General features: G+C 31.8%; 1 protein-coding gene across 1 annotated transcript in view; it reads left to right on the top strand.

Annotated features, from left to right (window-relative positions):
• LOC148177775 (uncharacterized) overlaps positions 1-17,167 on the top strand; it is a 38,839-nt gene extending 21,672 nt beyond the window's left edge. The window contains exons 3-8 of the mRNA XM_088033401.1: positions 4,285-4,396; positions 16,669-16,707; positions 16,758-16,816; positions 16,875-16,884; positions 16,931-16,987; positions 17,067-17,167. Coding sequence (XP_087889527.1) covers positions 4,285-4,396; positions 16,669-16,707; positions 16,758-16,816; positions 16,875-16,884; positions 16,931-16,987; positions 17,067-17,167 — 378 coding nt within the window. The remainder of the gene's footprint in view (positions 1-4,284; positions 4,397-16,668; positions 16,708-16,757; positions 16,817-16,874; positions 16,885-16,930; positions 16,988-17,066) is intronic.
• The last annotated feature ends 589 nt before the right edge of the window (positions 17,168-17,756 follow it).

Genomic DNA, 17,756 nt, shown 5'->3' with positions numbered 1-17,756 from the left:
AAAAGCAGCTTAAAAATAGTAACTCCTTAAAATTTCATAGTTCCAGGGCTAAAAATATGGAAATTATCAATTTTAATAAAAAAAATTGAAAATTTTTGAAACGCCCTCAAAATAAAATTTTAAAAATTTGTGTCTTTTGCTCAAAAATTCTGTACTTTGACACAGTTGAAAAAGAAGTTAAAAATAATAATTTATTTAAATTTTATAGTTCCGGGGCTAAAGATACGAAAATTACAGATTTTAATAAATAATAATCACCTGTATTAATGATAGTTTGTACAACAAGAACATAAAACGTGTTTTATTTGAACGAGTGTGATTCTAATTTGTCGTTTATCAACGATTAAGCGACCCCAACATATTGTGGATAAGTTAACAAGCAAACTGGCGGAAGCAGTAAATAATGGGCAGTCTTAGGCTTCTTCATAATTGGCAAATTTGCATAAGCAGGTGATAATTTATAGGTTGTCTGCGAAATTTTCTATTTTAATAAATAGATTAAGATTTCGAAAAAAGAAATTTTTTCAGTTTAATAACGCTAAACTGGCACAGATCATAAATGAGCCATAGTTTGAGTAATTAAATTAATTTATTTGAAAAGCACAAATGACGTCTCTAATATCCATTCGTTCTTTGCACGTTAATTTTTAAAGAGCATTAGACCATCAAGACAGTTCTAAAAACGAAAGAAAGAAAAACACCCCAAATGAGAATCGATTCGAGGAAGAAAAAAGTACAAGAGCGAAGCTGATTACAGATAATGCGCGTTTTTTCAATGTCTTTTTTAACAGTCAAAATTTGAACCTAGATCGATCCTAATAAACTAACAAGTGACACAAATAATTTCCCCAAGAAGTTTCCAATTCACCGATTTTCTCATATTTAATAAATTCCACTCGGAAACTGTCAATCCGTTTACATGCATCCTTACGTTTCTTTAGTAAATAAAATGCAAAAAACTTAAACACAAAACAAATATCGCTTCAAAAGAACGAACATGATTAAATGTTTCAAACATTTCACAATTATTGACGTTGCATTTCCAGCAGCTAAGCACGAACCAATTTCATATAAATATATTATTAATGGTTTTCGATATTTGTGTATTTTTCCCATTTCTCATCAAAAAATAATTCCAATGCACTGTCAGCTTTTAATGAATTCGAGAAGTACACTTGTTTCGACATTAACACCGGTGCTTAAGACTTACAGGTGTTGCATTTAAAATTCAAATTTTATCATTACGACTTCATTTTCACCGAATTGAGCAAACAATCTTGGAATTGGGCTATTTGCGTGGACCTCCCACTTTGTGGAGGATTTTCTTGGGGTTTTCATTCAAGAAGAACTGAAACTTTCGAGAGATTCATGTAGCGACATTTCGTCATTAAACAAATTAGTTTTTATTGTGTAAAAGTGGCTTCATTCATGACGCTAAAGCAAATGGCGTTTTGTAACCGATTCACAAATATGAAATTAATGCCCCCTGGCCCCAGTTGGTTCTACGCCCATGTGGTAATTTTTCAATCAGTGGTTAAATCTATAGCCACCTTTTTTGTCTTATTTAAGTTACGTTTACTACACACGAATATAAAAATGTAACTCCTGTAATTAAAAAGAACGATCGAATTTCCGATCAATGCTTATTTTTAGTTTGAAGTTACGTGTCGAATTTTCTGGCGCAAATCTCGTGTTTATTTTGCATGAATTTCTGAAATTATACACTCACGTTCAAAAATCTTGCACCTCTTTATAAAACTATGGTAAATATTAGAAACTAGCAAAAATTCGAATTTTAATGATAAAAAGTTGAATTTTTTTGGTTCGTTCCAAAATGAAATTTTCTAAAATCTGTACTTCTTGTTCTAAAATTTTGAAATTTGGCACGGATAATGGACACTTTAGAAATCGTAACCTCACTAGATTTCATTGCTATAACTTAAAAACTAACAAAGATACGAATTTTAATAAAAAAAGTTGAAAGTTTCTAGTTTGTCCTAAAAAAATTTTTCTAAAATCTGTATTTCTTGTTTTAAAATTTCGCACTTTGGCACAGATAATGAACACTTTAGAAATAGTAACCTCACCTAATTTCATTGTCATAAACTAAAAACTAACAAAGGTACGATTTTTAATTATAAAAAGTTGAAAGTTTTTGGTTCGTCCTAAAATGAAATTTTCTAAAATTTGTTTTTCTTGTTCTAAAATTTTGCACTTTAGCACAGATAATGAACACTTTAGGAACAATAACCTCACCAAATTTCATTGTCATAACTTAATAACTAACAAAGGTACGAATTTTAATAATAAAAATTTGAAAGTTTTTGGTTCGTCCTAAAATAAAAGTTTCTAAAATCTGTATTTCTTGTTCTAAAATTTTGCACTTTGGCACAGATAATGAACACTTTAGAAATAGACACCTCACCAAATTTCATTGTCATAAACTAAAAACTAACAAAGATACGATTTTTAATTATAAAAAGTTGAAAGTTTTTGGTTCGTCCTAAAATGAAATTTTCTAAAATTTGTATTTCTTCTTCTTGTTCTAAAATTTCGCACTTTGGCACAGATAATGAACACTTTAGGAACAATAACCTCACCAAATTTCATTGTCATAACTTAATAACTAACAAAGGTACGAATTTTAATAATAAAAATTTGAAAGTTTTTGGTTCGTCCTAAAATAAAAGTTTCTAAAATCTGTATTTCTTGTTCTAAAGGGTTGCACTTTGGCACAAATAATCAACACTTTAGAAATAGTAACCTCACCCCATTTCATTGTCATAACTTGAAAACTAACAAAGATACGAAACTTAAAATTAAAAAGTTGAAAATTTCGGGTTTGCTCTAAAATAATTTTTTCTAAAATCTGTATTTCTTGTTTTAAAATTTCGCACTTTGGCACAGATAAAAAATGCTTTGAAAATAGTAATCTCACCAAATTTTATTGTCATAGCTGAAAAACTAACAAAGGTACAAATTTTAATAATAAAAAGTTGAAAGTTTTTGGTCCGTTCTAAAATAAAATTTTCTAAAATATGTATTTCTTGTTCTAAAATTTTGCACTTCGGCACAGATAATGAACACTTTAGAAATAGTAACTTCACCTAATTTCATTGTCATAAACTAAAAACTAACAAAGGTACGATTTTTAATTATAAAAAGTTGAAAGTTTTTGGTTCGTCCTAAAATGAAATTTTCTAAAATTTGTATTTCTTGTTCTAAAATTTTGCACTTTATCACAGATAATGAACACTTTAGGAACAATAACCTCACCAAATTTTATTGTCATAACTTAATAATTAACAATGATACGAATTTTAATAATAATAAGTTGAAAATTTATGGCTAGCAATGTTTGCATGATTTAAGATAAAACAACAGGTTGGCTGTCCGAAAAGCATGTAATTTCTAGTTTTGTTTAAAATTTTAGATGGTGCAAGACTTTTGAACTTCAGTGTAAGATTATAACAAAAGGTATAATCGCTCAGTCTAAAAAATTATCACATATTGAATGGGATTATTCTAAACACGCACCCAATTAGCATTCTCTTTTGCTAAAAAATCAGAACGAAACCACTAACGAAGGTGAAAATAAAAAATAGGTTTATTTCGCTCAAAGTCTGCTAATCCCTTTCACGTTGATTGTACGAAAAATAGAATCGTAAATTAATTCGTGATAAATAAATCACGCTCTAAATAAATTCCGTTGTCCCCCGAGCGGGCGCTCTGTTAAAATTTAATCGCCACTCCACTGAAAAATCGTCTGCATTATATAAATTTTTAAATGACAGCGTTGGAATTAATTAAACGAAATTTCCCAATTCTGATCTAATTAAAAATCACACACAAACCCCGTTAATTTTTTAATGACCCCTAAGATCAGAATGGAGCCACGTCACCGTTCATCGCACCACAACACTAAACAAATTTAGGGGTGGGTCACCCTTAAATTTTAAATGAAGGCCAACAGAGTGTCCTCTCTTTCATTATTGAACGAACGACGTGTCCGAATTTTAAAATCCGGCCCTGACCCCCTCGGGGGCGCTAAATATCGAAGACGACCACGAGAGCGCAGCACCCCTAAAAAATTCATATTATCAATAATAATCAAGGAGGCGGCCTGTACTGTCTAGGGGTCGTTATATCAAAACTGGCGGGGGTGAGTACATGACCTTGCCGTTGGCATGGTAACCAGACAACGCTCGACATTGCCCCCCTCGCCCGTTTCTTTTCCAACCCTGGGAAAAAATATTTGGTAATTATGCGATTTTTTCGTTGCAGTGTGGACAACACGCGAAAGATGACTACCCCAACTGGACCAGGAACACGATGGGGATCAACAAGCAAGGGTACGAGGCGAAGATGAACGACCACAATCAAATGCACCAAAAAAGTAAGTGGGCCAAGGGGATGAAAGCGAAAGTTTGGGGGCGAAAGTCGCCCTGTTTCGACTATTAATCAGATGGGGAAGTGTGGTAACGAGAGTTAATTCATATCTCGTGGAAAACTTGTTGCGCTTTCAGCGTTTTAAGAACTTGGAGCTGGAGAAGAAACTGACGACGACTTCATTAGTTTAGTTTGAAATTCAGTTGGTAGGATTGGTGCGGATTAAATTAGACTGGAATTTTAGATAAATTTATACAATTTGGTTAAAAAAATGAATAAAGAGTTGTTTACATGCGAGCAACTGGAAGTGGGATTTTACAGCTCTCCAGCAAATGCCCCAGGCTTAAACGTAAAATTATTTCAATGCGAGATTTGTTGTTGATATGACACATTTGACAGTTTTTTGACAACGTTAACTAAATTTTTGAGCAAAGAAGGTCAATTTTAGAATTTTTCGTTTTGATGGCGAGTCAAAAATTAGCATTTTTTTTTATTAAAATTTGAAATTTTCGTACTTTTAGCCCTAAAACAATGAAATTTGGAAGAATTACTACTTATAACTTGTTTTTCAACTGTGCCAAAGTACAGAAATTTTGAACAAGAATGATAAATTTTAGAAATTTTTTGTTTAGAGCGACTCAAAAATTTGCAAAAATTTGTATTCAAATTTGTAACTTTCGCATTTTTAGCTCTAGAACTATGAAATTTGGAGGAGTTACTATTTTTAACTTATTTTCCGACTCTGCCAAAGTACAGAATATTTGAGCTAAAAGGAGAAATTTTTGATTTTTTTATTATGAGGGCGAGTCAAAAATTTTTTCAAAATTTGTTATTAAGATTGGTAATTTCCGTATTTTAGGCCCTAGAACTATGAAATTAGGAGGAATTACTACTTATAACTTGTATTTTAACTGTGCCAAAGTACAGAAATTTTGAACAAGGGTGATAAATTTTAGAAATTTTTTCTTCAGAGCGACTCAAAAATTTGCAAAAATTTTTATTCAAATATGTAATTTTCGTATTTTTAGCTCTAGAACTATGAAATTTGGAGGAGTTACTAGTTTTAACTTATATTCCGACTGTGCCAAAGTACAGAATTTTTAAGCTAAAAGGAGAAATTTTAAATTTTTTTATTATAAGGGCAAGTGAAAAATTTCCAAAATTTGTTATTAGGATTGATAATTTCCGTATTTTTGGCCCTAGAACTATGAAATTAGGAGGAATTACTACTTATAACTTGTTTTTTAACTGTGCCAAAGTACAGAAATTTTGAACAAGGATGATAAATATTAGAAATTTTTTCTTCAGAGCGACTCAAAAATTTGCCAAAATTTTTATTCAAATCTGTAATTTTTGGTATTTTTAGCTCTAGAACTATGAAATTTGGAGGAGTTACTATTTTTAACTTATTTTCCGACTGTGCCAAAGTACAGAATTTTTAAGCTAAAAGGAGAAATTTTAAATTTTTTTATTATAAGAGCAAGTCAAAAATTTCCAAAATTTGTTATTAAGATTGGTAATTTCCGTATTTAAGGCCTTAGAACTATAAAATTAGGAGGAATTACTACTTATAACTTGTGTTTTTAACTGTGCCAAAGTACAGAATTTTTGAACAAGGATGATAAATAAATTTTAGAAATTTTTTCTTCAGAGCGACTCAAAAATTTGCAAACATTTTTATTCAAATCTGTAATTTTCGTATTTTTAGCTCTAGAACTATGACATTTAGAGGAGTTAGTATTTTTAACTTATTTTCCAACTGTGAAAAAGTACAGAATTTTTGATCTAAAAGGAGAAATTTTAGATTTTTTTATTATGAGGGCGAGTCAAAAATTTGCAAATGTTTTTATTTCCACTCAAATCTCTAATTTTTGTGTTTTTAGCTCTAGCACTATAAAATTTGGAAGACTTACTCTTATTAACTTGTGTTTCAACTGTGCTCAAATACTGAATTTTTGAACAAAAAAGACGAATTTAACAAATATGTATTTTCAGGGCGAGTCAAAAATTTTCAAAATTTCCGTATTTTTAGCTTCAAAACTAATTAAATTTGGAGAAATTACTACTTATAACTAGTTTTTCAATTGTGTCAAAAGTTAGAATTTTTGAGCAAAGGAGATAAATATTAATTTTTTTTATTTTGAGGACGTGCCAAAATTTTACATTTTTTTATTTAAACTTGTAATTTTGGTGCTTCAATACGTAGAATAACAATATTTGGAGAAATTACTATTTTGAGCATTTGCTGGAGAGCTATTGAAATAGCACGTCTGACAATTCAACGTCACGAATTCGAATCTTCTAATTCTAATAGATAGCAATAGCAATAAAATTCATTTTATTTTAATTTAAAGCTAAAAAAATCGTCTGTAATAACGAAATATGTGCGTGTAAATAATACTTTGATGTATAATCTGACTTTTTTGCCGCACTGCGAAAGCTTTTCCGCACTGACATCGCAAAGGTAGTGTGATTTAAATATTGAGAAGCCTAAAACTAAATTTTCAGTTCGATAATTCTAAAGCAGAAAAGTGTAACTTTTTCCTCAAAGTTCAAGGACAACAAGAATCCACTCGTAACTGCACGATTTCTGCCAATTAAAGAGAAAAATAAAACAGGGAAATCTGACATTAAAAATCTAAATAAAATAAATTAAAAATATAATGCGGCGACCATTAATGACAATAAATAAAGAACCTCTTCTGAATATTTCATCTGCTGTATAATTACATTTATTTGTGAAGAGCATTATTTGTTTCAGGAGAACAATGAGAATAATAAAGCGCGCTGCATTATCGGTATTAAAATTTTATTGCAAGCTAATAGACGAATTAAAATTTATTACCGTTTGTACTTAAGCTTTAGATTTCTGTAGTAGACACTTTAATTTTTAATTCCTCGCCATATAAAATTTCGTTTTGTCTATTTCCTTTGATTTATCGGCCAAGTCTAAGAATCCATTACCCATCTAGGCCACACATTTAACTGCAGCTTTACCTTTTGGCAAGAATCATTAAAACACTCGAAAGGCGCCTCCTAATTAGAGCCGGTCCTGTTAAAACGATGTCCCACTTCCATCGACTCGGGCCTTAAAAATGGCAACTTGCAAGAACCGATCTAAAAAGATAATTAATTAATTATGCCAACGACCCGAGGTGAATTTACTGAATAAATTAATAATTTATTAGAACGTTCACGTCAAAGCAGGCTGCCGAATTTCGCTCGGTATTTTATAGTGGGCTATTAATTAGAATTCGGAAGGTGGGGCTTGCTTAGAAAGGGGCCCCAAACCATTTTTTCAAAACAAAGAAGAACGAACCGTCGTGGGCATTTGGCAGCGATATGATAAGGACGCGCGGTAATCGAGGACAAGAATTCTGCTTTCCGGGTGTCGGTTGCTAGATGTGGCGAGATGATAACATTTTGATTTATTAGTCGATTAATTAAGAAATTATGGGTTTTATAACAAGAGACGCCACTGGACACTTGTTTACAGCGGACACCGCGGCGCTGCGTCCGTTTCAGAATTTCAGACTTTTTATTGTCCTGTGATTTTCTTAATTTATGTAATTGCCAGGTGTCAATCATTAATTCGTTTTATTATCGTCCCAGAAATTTAATTTTATTCAATTACAGTAGCTTATCACGATGATGTTTTTTAGATATACAACAGCTGTAAATTTTTGATGACAGACGCCTACTCGTCACTTTCATTTTTCCTTTGAAACATTAAAGTGCGTTCTGTTTCCGCTTTTTCAAAATTTTATTCACCGCCAAATTTTTTATGAATAATCATGAGATTCACAGGGTGTTGGAATAATTCGCTCCCAAAACGGTCTTAATAAGTGAAAATCGTACGATCAGGACCGACCTCGAAAAATCTGTTTTTTTAATTGTCCATCTTGACCTTGGCGATTTTCACAGGGCCGCACAATGAAGTTTAATATGTATGGTAATATTATCAGGATCGGGCGGGCCGAACTGTTATTGTTTACTTGTTAAATGTTTCGCGAACAAAAACGACGCAATTATCGCGAAATAAATTAGTGAAAGTCTTCTAATTCGGTTGTTTGTTGACGTACGGGGGAAATTCGTTCAGTTTTGGATTCTGCGTGAAATTCTGCGTTGAATGAGCACCAATGACTTGAGGTTGCTTCACGAATAAATGAGCTTCTAATTCGGTTATTTATTGTCAAACGTGAAAAATTTGCAACTTTGCCAAAGTATAGGATTTCGAACAAAAAAGACAAATTTTAGAATTTTTCGATTTTTTTTATTAAAATTTGTTATTAGTGTATTTTTAGCTCTAGAACTATGAAATTTGAAGGAGTTACTATTCTCAACTTGTTTTTCAACGGTGCTAAAGTACAGAATTTTTAAGCAAAGGAGACTAATTTTAGAATTTTTTATTATGAGGGCAAGTCAAAAATTTCCAAATTTTTTTATTAAAATTGGTAATTTCGTAATTTTTAGACCTAGAACTATGAAATTTGGAGAAGTTACTATCTTTAACTTATTTTCCAAGTGTGCCAAAGTACAAAATTTTTGAGCAAAGAACTCAAATTTTTTCTTGATGGCGAGTCAAAAATTTGTAATATTTTTAATTAAAAATGGTAATTACCGTATTTTTAGCCCTAGAGCTATGAAATTTGGAGGAGTTCTTATTCTTAACTTGTTTTTCAACTGCACCAAAGTAAAGATTTTTTAAGCAAACAAGACGAATTTTAGAATTTTTTTTGTTTTGAGAGAGCTAAAAATTTGAGATTTTTGATTAAAATTTGTAATTTTCGTAATTTTAGACTTTGAGCTATACAATTTCGAGAAAGTATTTTTTTAACTTGTCTTTTAGGTGTGCCAAAGTAAAGAATGTTTGAGTAAAGGAAACAAATTTTAAAAATTTTTATTTTAAGAGAGCTAAAATTTTGCAACATTTTTGATTAAAATTTGTAATTTTTGTAATTTTAGCTCTAGAACTATAAAATTTGGAGTAGTTATGTTTGAGTCGTGTATTATCTTCACCAAATCACAAAATTCTAAAGCAACAGAATTAAATTTTAGAAATTTTCATTTTTAAGACAAACCAAAAATTTCCGACTTCCTCAACTAAAATTCGTAATTTTGGTAATTTTAGTGCTACAAGTATGAAATTTGGGGAAATTACTACTTTTGAGTCGTGTATTAACTCCACCAAATTGCAAAATTGTAAAGCGAAAGGCTCAAATTTTGGAAATTTTTATTTTTAAGACGAACCAAAAATTTCCGTCTTCCTTAACTAAAATTCGTAATTTTGGTAATTTTAGTGCTACAGGTATGAAATTTGGGGAAACTACTACTTTTGAGTCGTGTATTAACTCACCAAATTGCAAAATTGTAAAGCGAAAGACTCAAATTTTAGAAATTTTCATTTTTAAGACGAACCAAAAATTTCCGACTTCCTCAACTAAAATTCGTAATTTTGGTAATTTTAGTGCTACAGGTATGAAATTTGGGAAAATTACTACTTTTGAGTCGTGTATTAACTCCACCAAATTGCAAAATTGTAAAGCGAAAGGCTCAAATTTTGGAAATTTTTATTTTTAAGACGAACCAAAAATTTCCGTCTTCCTTAACTAAAATTCGTAATTTTGGTAATTTTAATGCTACAGGTATGAAATTTGGGGAAACTACTACTTTTGAGTCGTGTATTAACTCACCAAATTGCAAAATTGTAAAGCGAAAGACTCAAATTTTAGAAATTTTCATTTTTAAGACGAACCAAAAATTTCCGACTTCCTCAACTAAAATTCGTAATTTTGGTAATTTTAGTGCTACAGGTATGAAATTTGGGGAAATTACTACTTTTGAGTCGTGTATTAACTCCACCAAATTGCAAAATTGTAAAGCAAAAGGCTCAAATTTTGGAAATTTTTATTTTTAAGACGAACCAAAAATTTCCGTCTTCCTTAACTAAAATTCGTAATTTTGGTAATTTTAGAGCTACAGGTATGAAATTTGGGGAAACTACTACTTTTGAGTCGTGTATTAACTCCACCAAATTGCAAAATTGTAAAGCGAAAGGGTCAAATTTTGGAAATTTTTATTTTTAAGACAAACAAAAAATTAATTGTTGAGGATCGTGAAAAATTCGAACAATTTTGGATTCTGCGCGAAATTCTGCATTAAATGAGCCCCAATAACTTGAGTTTGCTTAATAAATAAACGAAATCTTGAGCGAATTAATTTTAAATTTTTAACCAACTTTTTCGGTGCTAAACCGACGATCAACTTGTCCAATCTCAAATCGGTAGTTCAAATAGTTTACGAGTGGTGGTCAAAAGACTAAAAATTTCAAAATCATTTGAGCCGAAATTTTGAAAGATCTGAAAGAAATTGTGTTAAGCTCAGTCCAATTTAGTCCAATTTCGTGCTGTCTTAACTAGACTTATTTCATCCATTCTCTCAAAATTAGTTGAACTACTTTAGCGCAGCTCAATTTAGAATCAAAACTTGCCTAAACAAGCAAAAAAAGCGCAAATTTCGTCGTTTTTAACCCTCATTGTTTCCTCTCGAGCAAACTCTCCATCAGCATGTGGAACTATGTTGTCCGCGATACATTTTACAATTTCCAAACATTCCTCACTTTAACACAATACTACGTGTGCGAATATGTCAGTGTTGCATGACAACAGTAGCGTGAAACTTTTATTTTCACGCTAGAAAAACATAAATTACGGATGATAAAACCGCTACAAGCTCGCATAAACTCAATATAAATTACCAAAGACCTGATGACTAAAAGAAAAAAAATAACAAATTTAGGCGCGTGCTCTGTTGTGTTTTTTCCTCCATCCGGCGCTGCCAACAGAATTCAAATTCCACGGCCTCTGATAATTTGATTAGTTTCAGGTTCACGCATTTGTATCAAGTCCCTTTTGTGCGCCACTGTGTTGAATTAATATCGTAATCGTCCACCGCAACCACATGTAACAAAAGAAGTGGAATTCTTACAATTGCGGAATGTTCAGGGTCGTCCCTTACAATCCGAAAAACCGCGAAACTTACAAAATTCCGAGTGAAAGGCGTTTTTTCGTATGACAGGTGCGTGATTTTTTCATTTCCGTGTCCGGTACGCCACTGGCACGCCCTGTCCATTGACCAATCTTGTATTAATCTTTGTCAATTTTCCATATCAGTGATTATTAAGATTTTTCTTTTTTGTGTCTGCGTGACCGTTGTTTGCTTATAGAAATTAGTTTCTTTTTTCGTCCGTTCTAAACGTGCACTTTCACATTGTAGACAAAATATGCAATTTCCTAAATATGTCAAAGTATGTAAAAATTACTGAACTATGAAATTAAACGCCAAAATAAAACGTTGTAGCGTGAAGCGTATAATTCTAGGAAGAAAACGAAGAAACGATTTTCATTAAGCTCGATTTCTGTCGCAGAGAAACCGATTTTGGAGCGATGAACATTCAAAAAACGCGCAATTTTTCATTATTACGCATGCATAGCTATCTCGATTCGAAGCCCACACTAAACGACCTCAGACACCTGTACCATGGTACTCGAACACACATCGCAGTGGGCTTGGTGGGGACCATATTCGCCAAAAAAATTCGAACGTGACGTCATTCTTATATAATTTTTAACACGAAACCAGAAGGCGACACGAGCGGCAAAACTTCTGTTGTTTTTGTTAATTTCTTGGTGATCTTCACGATTTATTGGGCAAGTTTTTTTACTTCGCTCATTGCAACCAGTTTCGTTTTGATCGGTTCTGCGGTTTTTTCGCACGCCGAGATTTGAAGGTTAAGGTTACAATTTATGGTTTCTTCCTGATATTTGTCGCACACGTCATTGCTTATTTAATAAGCGACAATGATAGTTTGGGTACCTCGGGCGGTTCCAGCGGTCATTAATCAACTGAAGGAATGAATATTGGGATGCTGGAGAGATGGGGGCCCATAATTAATCTGCGGGGTTGTCTATTTCTGTTTTGACTGGGATCGTTACCTACGAGGAACTGAAAGGCGAAATGAGTTCGTTCCAGTTAAGTTGCGTTTGGAAGGAAATTTTTGACCACAACTGGGTAACAATAGGCAGTTTCGTAACGGAGATATCGGAAAGAATTTCAGACTTTTCCGGGACTTTCGGGGGAAATTTCACTGTTTTAATAGAAAATGTTGAAGATTTTTGGTTTTTGTTCAAGATAAAAATTTCAAAATCGTTTGGTTCTTTATTTAAAATTTTGTAATTTCGTACAGTTTATAGTCGGGAGGGAAGTGGCATGTCCTCCAAATTTTATTGATTTTCCGATAAAATTACCAAAATTACGGAATTGAATAAAAAATATTGAAGATTTTTGGCTCCTCTTCTAACAAAAAATTTTAAACTTTTGTGTTTCTTGATTAAAAATTTTGTAATTTCGTACAATTAATACTCGGATTGGAAGTGGTATCTCTTCCAAATTTTATTGATTTCCTAATAAAATTACCAAAGTTATGAAAAAAAAAATATATTGAAGATTGTTGGTTCTTCTAATTAAAAATTTCAAAAATTTGTTTGTTAATTAAAAATTTTGTAATTTCGCACAGTTAATAGTCGGAACGGAAGTGGTACCTCGTCTAAATTTACCCATAAAATTTCAAAAGTTATGGAATTTAATAAAAAATATCGAAGACTTTTGGTTTGTCCTCAAAATTCAAATTTCTAAAATTCTTGTTTCTAGATTTCAAATTTTTAAATTTTATACAATTGTTAGTGGGGGCGGAAGTGGTACTTCCTCCAAATTTCATTGCTTTACCGACGAAATTACGAAAGTTATGGAATTTAATTAAAAATCTTGAAGTTTTTTAGTTTGTCTTCAACATAAAAAATTCCAAAAAAATTATTTCTTAATTTAAAATTTTGTAATTTCGAACAGTTAACAGTCACAATAGAAGTAGTACCTTTTTCAAATTTCATTGATTTACCGATGGATTTACCAAAGTTAAGAAACTTTATAGAAACTGTTAAAGATTTTTGGTTCGTACCAAAAATAATAATTTCCAAAAAAATCATTTTTTGATTAAAAATTTTGTAATTTTGTGCAGTTAATACTCAGAATGAAGGCAGTACCTCCTCTAAATTTCGTTATTTTACCGATAAAATTACGAAAGTTACGAAATTTAATAAAAAGTATTGAAGATTTTTGACTAATTCTCTAAATCAAAATTTCAAACATTTGTGTTTTATGATTAAAAATTTTCTAATTTTGTACCGTTAAAGGTCGGAACCGAGGCAGTATACCTCGTCCAACTTTTGTAGTTTTACCGATAAAATTACGAAAGTTACGGAATTTAATAGAAAAAAATAAGATTTTTGGATTTTCTTCAAAATAAAATTTTTAAAAAAGTGTGTTTTCTAATTTAAAAATTCTGTAATTTTGTGCCGTTAATAGGCTAAATAAAAGTAGTACCTCCTCCAAATTTCATTGATTTACCCATGAAAGTACGAAACTTATGAAATTTAACACAAAATATTGAAGATTTTTGGTCCTTTTTCTACATAAAAATTTTATTTGTGTTTCTGGATTATTATTTTTTTTAATTTTGTACAATTAATAGTCGCAACCTTTTCTAAATTTTCATTGATGTACCGATAAATTTACCAAAGTTACGAAACTATATAGAAACTGCTGATTTTTGGCTCGCCTTCAAAACAAAAATTTCTAAAAAAATATTTCTTGATTAAAAAATTTGGAATTTCGTATAGATAACAGTCGAAATAGAGGCAGTACCTTCTCCAAATTTCGTTGTATTCCCGATAAAATTATCTAACTTATGAAATTTAATAGAAAATATTGAAGATTTTTGGTTCGTCCTCAAAATAAAAATTTCCAAAAAAATTATTTCTTGTTTTAAAATTTTGTAATTTCGTACTGATAAAAGTCGGTATGGAAGCAGTACCTCGTCCAAATTATTGTTTTACCGATAAAATTACGAAAGTTATGGCATTTAATAGAAAATATTAATCGTTTTTGGTTCGTTGTCGAAATCAAAATTTCAAAAATTTTGTTTCTTGATTTAAAATTTTGAAATTTTCTTTAGTTAATAGTTGCAACGGAAGTAGTACCTCCTCTAAATTTCATTGATTTACCAACAAAATTACCAAAGTTATGGAATTTAATAGAAAATATTAAAAAGTTTTCCATCGTTTTATTTATATTTTATATTTAAACTTTTGTTTTTCTTAGTTAAAAATTTTGTAATTTCGCACAATTAATAGTCGGAATGGGGGCAGTACCTCCTTCAAATTTCGTTGTTCTTCCGATAAAATTACGAAAGTTGCGGAATTTAATAGAAACTATTGAAGATTTTGGTTCCTGCCCAAAATAAAAATTTCAAAAACTTTTGTTTCTTGCTTTAAAACTTTAAAATTATGGTTAGTTAATACTCTCAACGGAAATAATATATCCTCAAAATTTCTTTGATTTTCCGATAAAATTACCAAAGTTATGGAAATTAATACAAAATATTGCAGATTTTTGACTGTTCCTCTAAATAAAAATTTCTCACATTTCTGTTTTTAGACGAAAAAAATTATAATTTCGTACAGTTAATAGTCGCAACGGAGGTAGTACCTCCTCCAAATTTCATTAAATTACCAATAAAAATAACAAAGTTATAAAGTTTATTAAAATTGAAGATTTTTGGTTTTTCCTCAAAATAAAAATTGTTACCACGTGATCCGATAACTCCATGAATATACTATATGAACACCATCTTTATTTATAAGACGGTCTAAACCACACATTATACCACTAGTATCATTACAGTTTTTTTAACCACCGACCATTTCGTTTCCTAAAAACGCGTGTCTTCCCTTCCATTCGTAAACACTCTTTGTTTACCCGATGACCCCACAAATTGCCACAACATGACCACAAAGAATACCTCGAACAAGAGCTCCTCCGGATGACAGTACCTCGTATAACCACAATAGGTTCGACACGTTGTTATGGGATGACCGTACATTCTCGTTCTAGGAATCACACTAATTACGGAATACTTTTAATACTTGATAAATTGTTTTGTTACTTGCAATGAATGAACACGTGGTACTAAAGAAAAGGAAATGGGAGAGTTCCATTACTAGCAAATCTTTGTGTTTTTTGTGGTTGCATAGTTTCACTATATACCAAGTGATCGCGAAAAAAAAATCTGACAGTAGTAATTGATGCTTAACCTCAAACTGTCAAAGAAAGGTTCAGAAGCTTCTAGATGTACACAGAGTTTGTTTTTGCTGGTCTTTGTTGTTGCCTGTGGTGATGGATGGATTGATGGCTTAGCAAAGCACCTTTAATAAACCCTCGTTGGTTGAGTCTTAATGCTTCTTAATTATAATTAGACGTTGGTTCTTCATCCACTTTCTTCATTTGGAGCGTCTTCCAACGGCATAGATTTTTTCCATGCCACACTTCGCCTTTCTCCCATCACTCAATTTAGTTTCGTTTTTACCGTTTGGCGATTTTTGCGCCCCGTTATCTCTCCTTCGTCCTTTGAACAGCTCCGCTCACCACCCACGGTGTACCTAACTTGTCGTTTTAATTGATCCTACAGCAGCAATATTTAAAATTTTCAAACGGAACACAGTTTTGATTAGTTAAAATCCTTCCAAAGCCACCTCTCTCTTCTAATCAAGTCGACGAAACCCGTCAAGCAGGAAATCTTGACTTGCAATTTTTTCCTCTCTCTTCGCGTCTCTTTCTTCATTTTCGGCGCACCAAAATATACACTGCATGTGGGATTTTTTCCGCCGCCCCCCTCTAATCCACGCCGCTGGCGAGATGTTGACCAAGGCCAACAGAGATGGGATTTTCGTCACCTTTTCTTCATTTTCTTCAAGGCGGATGACGTCACAAAAACGTTCGAAAATCGGATAGGACTGCACGGCCAACTGGTTTTTGATCTAGCGTCTTTTTTTCCCCATCGTACCGTTAGCGTTGGCAAAATTCCGCAAAACTTGTTCGGAGTGATTTAATTTTATCGTCAACGAGGTGTCAATTAAACGAAGAAAACGCGAAAACTGATATTGTTTGGACCACGTTCCCGTTCCCGTTATGGCACTTATCAGGTAATTCGAGGCTCTCGGTAGCCTCCAGTGTCTAGTTCTAAATTGCCAAAAATTCGGGCCCCGTCTTTGTTCGTGCTAGATACAGGTTTCGCTGGATTTAACGACTTCAAATTTTTAAGATCGCTATTTAATTACCGCTGTCTTTCCTGGGAAAAATTTTTCCAAGGCTTTTTTCCCTTTGCAGACATGGAGGAACACCACATGGACGGGACGCCCAGCCTGTGTATAACGCTTTTTTAATATTCCCATAATTTTTGGCTTGTATATTTATAGGTGTTATAATTATCAAAACTTTTGAGAACGTTTTATACGAAAAATTGGTGTTTTGTATGGTTCGTTTCGCTCGCTTTTGAGTTTTTTCGACATATTTTAATATTCCCCCGATTTTAGACCCTCGACAGTACATTTATAATATTTATCGAAAAACTTTTATTTCGAGAACGTAGAGGCGATTTTATGTAGAAAAGCGGTCTATTTTAATTGCTCGCTACGCTCGCCTTCACGTATTTTGAATAGATTTTAATATACCCAGAATTTTAGACCTTTAACAGTACATTTATAAAAAGTTTCAAACATTTTAAGAACGCAGAGGCAATTTGATTGGAAAAGTCGGTCTGTTTGAATTGCTCGCTACGCTCGCCTTTGCGTTTTTTGAACAGGTTTTAATATACCCACAATTTTAGATCTTTAACTGTACATTTATGAAAATTATTGAAAAATTTGAAAACGCAGAGGCCATTTTATAAGAAAATCGTTGTTTTTGTATAACTCGCTGCGCTCGCTTTTATCTGTTTTAATGTTTCCACAATTTTAGACCATCAACAGTACATTTATAACAATTATCAAAAACGTTGAAACGCTGGGACGACTTTTATCAATTTGTATAACTCGCTGTGCTCGCTTTTTTAATTTTCCCACAATTTTTGACCCTAGACAGTACATTTTTAATAATTATAAAAATTTTTGATAACGTGAAGATGATTTTATATGAAAAATTAGTGTTTTTGTATGGCTGACTTCGCTAGCTTTAATCTTTTTCGACAAATTTTATTATTCCCACGATTTTAGACCCTCGACAGTACATTTAAAATAATTATTAAAATTTTTGGGACCGTGAAGTTGATTTTATAAGAAAAATTGGTGTTTTTTCAATAAATTTTCATTTTAAAGAATCAAACATTTTGAGAACGTTAAGGCGATTTTATGTGGAAAAATCGGTCTATTTTTATTGCTCGCTACGCTCGCCTTTGTGTATTTTGAACATATTTTAGT

The sequence above is a fragment of the Gnatocerus cornutus genome, chromosome 3 (assembly GCF_029298725.1).
Source record: "Gnatocerus cornutus isolate USDA-ARS CGAHR chromosome 3, icGnaCorn1.1, whole genome shotgun sequence".
Classification (NCBI taxonomy): Eukaryota; Metazoa; Arthropoda; class Insecta; order Coleoptera; family Tenebrionidae; genus Gnatocerus; species Gnatocerus cornutus.
This window is presented reverse-complemented; position numbering and strand designations above follow the sequence as displayed.